This window comes from Loa loa (assembly GCF_000183805.2).
Source record: "Loa loa unplaced genomic scaffold supercont3.511, whole genome shotgun sequence".
Taxonomy (NCBI): domain Eukaryota; kingdom Metazoa; phylum Nematoda; class Chromadorea; order Rhabditida; family Onchocercidae; genus Loa; species Loa loa.
In genome coordinates, this window is record NW_018108691.1 from 8654 (window position 1) to 17654 (window position 9001).

General features: G+C 34.3%; 2 protein-coding genes across 2 annotated transcripts in view; one reads left to right on the forward strand and one right to left on the reverse strand.

Moving 5' to 3' along the window:
- Positions 1–1718: 1718 nt before the first annotated feature.
- LOAG_06427 (hypothetical protein) lies at positions 1719–3879 on the forward strand (the record flags this gene model as incomplete). The annotated part of the gene is made up of 5 exons (XM_003141963.1): positions 1719–1791; positions 2246–2332; positions 2804–2962; positions 3067–3288; positions 3725–3879. 5 exons carry the CDS (start codon positions 1719–1721, stop codon positions 3877–3879), a joined length of 696 nt encoding a protein of 231 aa, XP_003142011.1.
- Positions 3880–4811: 932 nt separating this feature from the next.
- Positions 4812–9001, reverse strand: part of LOAG_18770 (phosphatidylinositol 3-and 4-kinase) — a 14348-nt gene continuing 10158 nt past the window's right edge. Inside the window, exons 26-37 of the mRNA XM_020451432.1 lie at positions 8754–8923; positions 8504–8666; positions 8051–8193; positions 7800–7907; positions 7538–7613; positions 7324–7424; positions 6837–6978; positions 6635–6719; positions 6353–6506; positions 6169–6253; positions 5690–5889; positions 4812–5361 (exon numbers count right to left, since the gene is read on the reverse strand). Of these exons, the coding sequence (XP_020304783.1) occupies positions 5346–5361; positions 5690–5889; positions 6169–6253; positions 6353–6506; positions 6635–6719; positions 6837–6978; positions 7324–7424; positions 7538–7613; positions 7800–7907; positions 8051–8193; positions 8504–8666; positions 8754–8923 (1443 nt within the window). The 3' untranslated portion in view covers positions 4812–5345. The remainder of the gene's footprint in view (positions 5362–5689; positions 5890–6168; positions 6254–6352; positions 6507–6634; positions 6720–6836; positions 6979–7323; positions 7425–7537; positions 7614–7799; positions 7908–8050; positions 8194–8503; positions 8667–8753; positions 8924–9001) is intronic.

Below are 9001 nucleotides of genomic sequence, written 5' to 3' on the forward strand. Positions count from 1 at the left end.
CATACACTATTATTAGCTTAAGGTTAAGTTGTAACTTTTTTCAGTAACAATTGAATATGAATGGTAACATGTTGACGATGTACCATGAATAAATAAGCTGGCAAATATTCTAATTTCATTATCTGTAAATAATTCATAATTAATATTAAGCTAATTGCAATAACATATTTTGAAAGTCTAATTACAACATATTTTCAAATTTCAAAGCAATGATAAAACTTCCTAAAATAGTTAATTTCTTGTACATAATCTCTTCGATACAAATGATATTTAGCTATTTTACGGAATCAGTATTATATATTCAGGATTTGTGTGATATTATTTCATATAAATTTCATCATATTAAAAATATTAAAATGAAAATAATCATTTCTAAAAATAGAATAGTTGTTGTATGATCGAAAATGAACATTTCGAGTAATTTTTGTGTAAAAAAAAAAAGGAAAAATCCCTGGAAAGAAGAAATAATCAGAAAATTTAAGCTGAAACAATTGGAGGATGAAAAGCTGACGAAAAGTATGGATGTAACACATAAGCGCATCTCGAAACATGCACTGATATGTCAGAAAGCTCATCCTTAATGCGATATGCAAATTTTTGATAAATACAAATGGCATCATCCCATTGGTGTTTCTGTCTGATTGGGATAAAGCGGAGGTGTGAACGAGTGCAAAGTTATCTTTGAGCTTCTACTCAACCGGACTCCTCATTTATCATTTTCTCTTTTTGTAGTTACGTGGTCCGGTTTGTTTTGGAACGTTCTCTGTCTTTACATCGTTCAATTCTTGATGTCTTCCTCAAGTCATAATTCTGATAATGGAAAAGGTTAGCATATAGTTAGCTTATAGTTAGCTTATTCGTCCCATTCATTAATTTTTCTTTTCAAATGAACAAATCTTGTAGAAAATAAACTATGAACTTTACAATTTTCTTTTTTTCTTTCTTTTTTTCTGATGATTATCCAGGTTTCTGGGAATTTTTTTTCCATTTTATAGATTGAAAATAAGTTAACCGGAAAAAACGAAAACGTTAACTTTATTAGTATTGAATCATCATTGCTATTCCTATTATTGATTTTTTCTTTGCGAATAATTCCGAATTGACCAGAATCAATTAAAACTGAAACATTTCTTACCAGTTTTTCTTGGCACTGTTTCATATCAGTACTGGAATAAGCATCTAATATGTAATCAATACTGGAATAAGATACTCATTGCTAATCTCATACGTTCTATTTTCACATCCAACCAGAGATTTTACAATCATATCATTATCAGTTCCTTTCTGATTTGTAAAGGTTTCTTGTCAATTCCTTTTAAAGCAAAAAACGATTATGATGCATTTACTGGATTCTTCTTGGTATAGTACAAGCAGGGAAGGATAGCTAACAAATTCAGGATTTTGGTAGTTTGACCGTTCGGCTAGAAATTTCAGAAACACAATAAAGCGAACGCTTCCTTCTGGAAAGTTCTTTTTTATGCAAATTAATCAATCCAAATGTCTGCTATATGAATGAGATGAAGGTCTTATGCTGTTATTGTTTCATGATGACGGAGTTGGGATCAGTGATTTCCGGATTTCTTATATTTATTTTTGCTTATCGGTCGTTTTACATCGAAATGGAGGAAAGATGTTGGCTTAAAATTAAAAGGATTTACTATCTATGGTTAGATAGGTTTCGAGTATTATCTGGAAATAATTCGTTTAGATTTTTAGACATGTCTGCTAAACGAAAGACCGTAAATGTTAGAATCTCTGATGATGAAGACGAAGAGATGCGTGCTATTGAAGGTAGGCATAATTACTTAATGATCATCTATCCACCAAATTTTCGTCTTTTGTTTTATCGATATCCTAAAAATCCGGATAATTCCCGGATATGTAATGTTACCGGATCAGCTGAATATTAACGACATATTATGGCGAAGGAAAAGACGATGCATATTTCAATGATTTCAAAAAGAGATTTGATTTTTTAACAAAACCTTAAGCATTCTGCCATCACAAAAAAAAGTATGTCATTTGTTTAAATTATATTGACTGGTTCAACCATATTGGATTACAACCACATATCATTATTCAGGATAACTATCTATGGCAAAATTTCTCCCAAAGAAACGGTAATTAAGGGAAGGAAGAAGGAAAGCAGGGGAAAGAGAAGGGCAATCAGAAATTCCGAAAAAAAAAAAGTCGCATTTAGAATTTTCTGTTTTTAAAGTATTATACGTACAAATTTTACTTGTAGAAGGTTCCCGTAGAACGCGTCCCGAAACGCAAGCTCCTAACGCGACGAAGAAGAATAGAACGCCGAAAAAACAGCCGAAGAATAGTAGTTTGTCTTTTTGCTTTCACTTTCACTACTATTATCTTGAAGATATTGTTGTAGTAGTATGATATCAAAAAAAGTGCATGCAACATCACATGCAGCAAGGGACAAGTATATTTGATTGAAACACGCAAAACTCTGCACTAGGTCAAGCACAGAATAGGTGTACTTAATTGAAATACGTACAAAATGGCGTGTTAACTATTAATGAGGAACGGATAGCAATTGATATGGTTAGTCTCTTATTTTAAATATGATACATCTGATAATGGCCAATTATCTAAGTATCCTGAGTATGATACATGCATAGGATTTTACGATACATGTGACTAGCATACAATTTTTCTCCTACATAGTCTTGGTTATTCTAGGAAAATTACTGTAGCAAATGATCGAATAATCCTGATGATAAAAGAGATAATGAGTAAATTTGCACATTTCTTGCATTGTTAATGACTATTTCTTGTACATGTTTAGATGCTCCAGCTGCTGGTACCAAGACTGATGATGTGTCACCGGATGTCGTCGACCAAATGAACCGTCCACATATCCAGCAACAATATCCAGTGATGGACCATGCCGCCCGAGCGAATATAATACATCCAGTTATGATCGATCATGCGAACCGTCCCATAAGTATATTATTACACGCACAAAATTTCTCATTTTCTCAATCTTAATATTTAAGTGGGTTGACAGAAAAAAAAAATTCATAAAATTGTAACTTTTCGAAATTCCAGATATGGCACTATATCCAGGAGCTCCATGTTGGTGTAGCCAGATTTCTGGCGATATGCGTGCAATCCGCGAACTGATTGGTGCGGTTTCCAACGGGATTCATTGCATTCTTCAAAAAGTTCACATGGATCAAGTTCACAATGCGGAACTGATGACAAAGATGTTGAACACCGTTGAAATGATTGCGGACACTGTTACCAATCTGCCGCTTGCTCAGTTGCAAGGTTTGATTTAGCGCAGAGCCTTTCCCTTCTTCTAAATAGTTGACCAAATTAAAAAAAATAAACACAAATAAACTAATTAAATGAACCCATATGTATAGGTTAACAAGCACTAAAAACTAATTTGTAATTAAATAATGATTTTTGCCAATTAAGAAACAAATAACTCAAGATCACAACTAATTTGGACTATAATCGCTAAAATCAGTAATTTTTGCCTGGATCTTCTCCCCATAAAACTGATTGTCCATCAAAATACTGCCAGATTTACTGATCGAATATATATTAACATGATAGAACTCCATTAAATGATTCTGACCGTCTACACCGTTTCCTAAATTATCTGTCCATTTTGGATCATAATGAGTCCTCCCTGTTTATAGTTTTTCTTCCATTCAAACAAGAAATTTTGCTATCATCGCAAATCAGTCAATTTTAGAATGTGATCAGTATTTGCTAGAAGAAGCTGCCGCCCCAAATGCTAATGAAAATCCGAATGATGTGGATAATGCGGGAGCCTATTATACGCAAAACGATGAGCAGATGCCGCCACCGAATCAGCCTCCCAATAACAACTTCCGTCCTTTCCAGTGAACGGAATTGTTATAAAAGTTAACTTATGAGAGTAAGCAGTGTGTCAATTGTTGCTTTTTGTTAATAGCTAACCTATTGTTTAGTATTTCCTGTTTTCTAATACATGTTGTTTTTCAATAAATAGTGCAATTGCATGTTTCACAAGATAACAAGTCCAGAAATTTCACTTCTTTCGCCATTGACCGGATCCCACTATTAAAGATGACTAACACGACGAACCAAAGCATTCCCAACATCGGGAATTGCTGCTTATGAAATTAACGTTGATCGAATGTCACATCCCGGTAACGTGATGAAGAACCGACACCGGTTAATACCACCAGAAAGAGCGTAGCTTTAACAGCTTATCGGACAATGAAACAAAGTTGGCTGCAGTAAATTCGTTTTGCTATACTAAAACTGTTCATAAAATTTTTCATTTTTCTCCAGAAACCATTGGTATTTGTGATGAAACAATATTGATCGTTTTATTGAGCAGTAATAGAACAAGGACTACAATATAGGGAATGGTTAGGATGTAATCTCTCTGCAAATTCCAAATCATAACGCAAAACACGCTTCTAGCAAAACGCAACGTCAAAATAAGCGAAATATATTAGAAGGCCTAAATTTACAGTTCCAAGATCTCAAAGTCCCTCCGCTGAACTTTTCGAAACAAACATGCAAATGCAGTCTCTGCCAGTTAGTTTCAGATCTTAGATCAAATTCTGACTCTTTTTAGAGCCATCTATCCATTTCTCAGGAATAAGTAAAAATATGACGACAGAAAAAAAGATTGTTGTTTAGAACAATTCTTGATGTTTACAACAATACAAGCAATACAACATAGTCTGAGCGATAAGAAATCAGCCATATGAATTATTTACATAAATTGGAATGATTTTAAAATATATTTATCTCTCATACAACACACATACACAGAAATATCAAAAAAAAGTATGACCTGATATCCCTTCTATGAAGTATTGAATTTGAAATGCGATGAAAGACTCTACTCGATGATGTCACAGTCATCAACAAGGAAAAAACTGGAGATAAAGAGATTCAAAAGTTTCACTTGATGAAAAATAGAAGCAAATTATTATACAAAACACAAAAGCAAGTAACTGCACAGTATACTACATAAAATAAATAAGGCTTTCAGGTCAAAAAATTTGTTATTACTACAATGTCATCCAATTATAAAACGATAGAAGCACAAAGAGTAGTTGACCGTTTTACTGTTAAAGGGCAAACGTACGAAGTACTAAATGATAACCGCGAAAAAACGCAATAAGAAGTCGGTAATCGCGACAATTCTACATAATCACATTGAAGAAAACTACGCGAAATCTGGACCTGAAACGATTAAACGAAACGTGTGTTAACGTCTGAACAGCATCAAACGTAATGTAATGCAAATGGGGGATTACTGCACTTCAGATTTCCTTACTTTCACCACAGATCTTGATATCCTATTTGTTATATCATATTTGAGTGAACCTACAATGTAAAGCAGTGGTTAATCATTGCTTTGTATAAAACAGCAAACTAATGCAATCACTAAATTCAGTGATATTTACAGACAATGTAGAAATAATTTACATTATGAAATATTATCTTAAATTGTCAAATATACGTCACAAAATGCTAACTTTGAGAGGAGAGAAAAGGATAGAGGAAGAAGAAGACTTCATACAATAATGTAAAACAAAATAAAAGCTTCGAAATTATGTACACATTTGTTCATAATAAACAACTCATTTTTCCCTAATTAATATAGACAAAAAGTAAAATGAGGAGCAAATCCTCCTCAAAGATGCATATTTACCGTGAACCTGCACTCAAATTGAACCAACCATCCAGAATTTTGATCCCTTTACGGTCCGTAGGAATATCCAACAATCTACGCAACGGAATATGCACAGAACCAATCACTGAATTTTCGCCAACCAATGAACCACAATTCCAGATCGATACTTCCAATGCCCGATTAATCAAATTCATATCCGACAGCAACTGGTAATTCAGCTGCAAATCCACAAATTTGAAAATCATTAATAACCATGGCAAAATTCATTAGTATTCACCTATGATTTAAAAAATCAACTCTCCAAATAATAGCAAAGTCCGAATAACTGCGATATTTGATGCATTCTTTCTGAAGGTATGATTGTTTACCAGACTTTGTTTACCATGCATGCATCATTGTCTCATATCATGGTCAAAACGCTAGTCATCAAGCCAATTTTAATCAATTAATGGCTGAGTTATCGGTCTCGAAATAATGCTTAAACTATAACCACAAACTTCTTCGTTAAAAGTTGGCATTTGAGTATTCTTTACAACATGCGTTTTTCGTTTCGAATTTCTTTGCGGATCGGGATGTAGATATCTGTAACAACGAGATCTAGGGAAACGATCGTTAAGGCATAAAACATTTTATATGCTAATCAAATGATAAGAAATATAATTGCAAACGTAAATAACTCACGTTTTGACGTAAGAATCTGGTGCTTGACCGTTAATGATCTTTAGTCCTCTGACGTGACCAACAAATACATTCAAATCTCCATCCTGCTGGTCGTAAGTAAGTCTCAAAAAGATACGGCCAGTTACTTTCTTCGACGGTATGTCGTCCTCATCCACTGCAGTTTACATATGTATATAGTGAAGTTCCTTTTGTAAAAGAAAAACTGAAATACTCTCGCAGCATCGAAACCCAAAGTTATTTCCACCATTTTGTTTAGTAATCGAAAAAGGAGAAAAATCCAACCTTTCGTCAACTGCAGAAATTGATTGGACTCTTCAGGTGCACTGTCGCGAAAAATCATATGGAAGAATGAGTAGACCAAATCACTCTGAATAAATTTTCAAACAACTCTCTTACTTGGCAAGTAATCAATGAAGCTGTATACTTAGTTCAAGGTATCACTATTCCTACTATAACTGTAACAAATTCAATAAAAGTTACTTACACTTGCTACCTCAGGATGATATTCAAAGAGCACATTTAGGAACTGCTGAAGGTCAGCTTGTCTTCTTTCTGCAACCTTGCGTATATTTGAGCGACCAACATTTGTCCCTTGTGAGAGTGGTGGCAGATGTGCAAATGGAAATCTGACAATGAGATAAGAATGGCTAATGCAACAACGAATACACAATAAACTAAACTGCTTACTCTCAGCTTGATAAGCATGAAGCATCGTGATAGCACAAGAAAAGGCATCAACACTTAGATTTTTCGGAATTCATGTAAGGGATGATCTTAGTAATTAAAACAACCTCGAACCTAACTAGTTCTCGTCTCCGATTTTCTTCGTTGTTTCAACCAGGCAGTTGTAGATCAGTCCTTTCTGCCAATTATCATAACTATTCAAATATACCACACATTTGCTGGGGACCCTAATTATTGGCTGACTCGAATGCTATCCCTTTCCAAATATGCCTACACTGTATCCTCACCTCCTGCATAATTTGATATAAAGTTCATTGAATTCCACAAATGACCTATACACAATACCGCAGACTGCTTCGTTTTCTCGGTTCACTTCAACTTTGTACATCTGTTAAAACGATTGTTAATTTATGATTCGTGTAATATTTCACTAAACAATTATTTGCTTGATTTTGACAACAAAATTGTGTTATTAAGCAACTTATAAAGAATAAGCCTTACATAAATTTTTTCTGGTATATGCCACTTCTCGAACGCCAGAACATCGACTCTTGTGATGCGACCGTCATCCTTCATTCTAAAATGAACTTTCCAGTAATTATAAGTCGTCCCAAATGCCGGTAAAATTTGGAAACTAGATATTATAGTCCGTAGTCAAACCTAAATCAAGTGATTAAGGTGCTTCATGGATGAAGAAAAAAATATCAACTGAGAACTTCAATAAGAAAGCATTTTTCGGTAATGTTATTTATCCACAACTTACGTATATAATTGCTGAATGAAGGAAAGTTTATTAGGATCATCGTATCCGCCTCGTAACATTGATGGGGTAGCCCTCATCTGCACCAATGTATGAGCAAGGAAATTTAGTCTAAAATAAAGTGAAGTGATCCAAAGATTCATAAGTGCAATGCACAAAACTAAGACCACTGAAATCGTTTTACAGCAGCGTCTAACCTCCGAGAATTCTAAGTAGAAGTGAAAATATTTTGTGGAAAATACACAAAACTTTACCGAGGAAATTTGCTTTTTAAACTTTCTTCAATCATTCGTGTAAACTGAACAGTTGCCTGCGTGTCAGTCAAATTTAAAAGCAAATTGCTTTGCACAAAATTGACAGCCTCCAAATTCATGCCAGCGATACCCGAACAAGACATCTGCAATATGCACGCATGACAGGAAATTCGAAAGACAGCAAAACTTCATCGTTAATTCAATTCGGCCGAGATCAGCTTTTTTTAGTGACAAACTATCTTATTTTCATTTTCGATATAAAAAACCCTGTGTCCTAGAAAAATCCAATTTACTGAAGTATAGAGTACACTAAAGTGTAAAATAAACCCCTCCTCAAACTATTTCACTCTCCATAGACCATAGCTGACACCATTAAGAGGAAACAGTATTTTGTGCAAGAAGAGACGAAATAGAGTAGTGACTTCTCGTGCTTTGAAATACTTGTTTACATACCATTTTCATAAGGTTTACGAGTAATGAATATTTTTTTCGAAGCAAATTGAAGGCTTTACAACAGTTATCAACAAACTGCTGATAACGGCTTGTTGCTGACTGAGGAGAACCTTCGTTGATGACGTAAGCCATATCACTGGTAAAAATAAAAGGTGTGCGATCTCTGGAAATAAATTTCGTGTTTCTGAACATAATTGTCAAAGCACTACTAATTTCAAAAGGCGAATGCCGTTCTCGTATATGAACTAACCTTCGGAATCCAGCAGCCGTTTGCCAATCACCCATATATTTGCCAAAATCAATATGGAAAACATGACCCGTCCTAGTAACTAATATATTATCATTATGTCGATCGCCAATACCGAGTACATAGGTGGCAACGCACCAACCTGCGCAAGATAAATGAAAATTCTCCAGTGCCTGCAAGTTATTTTATAATAAAATCTAATAACAGTGATGCTAACCCGAGATTACTTAACTAATCAATTGTTCAGATAT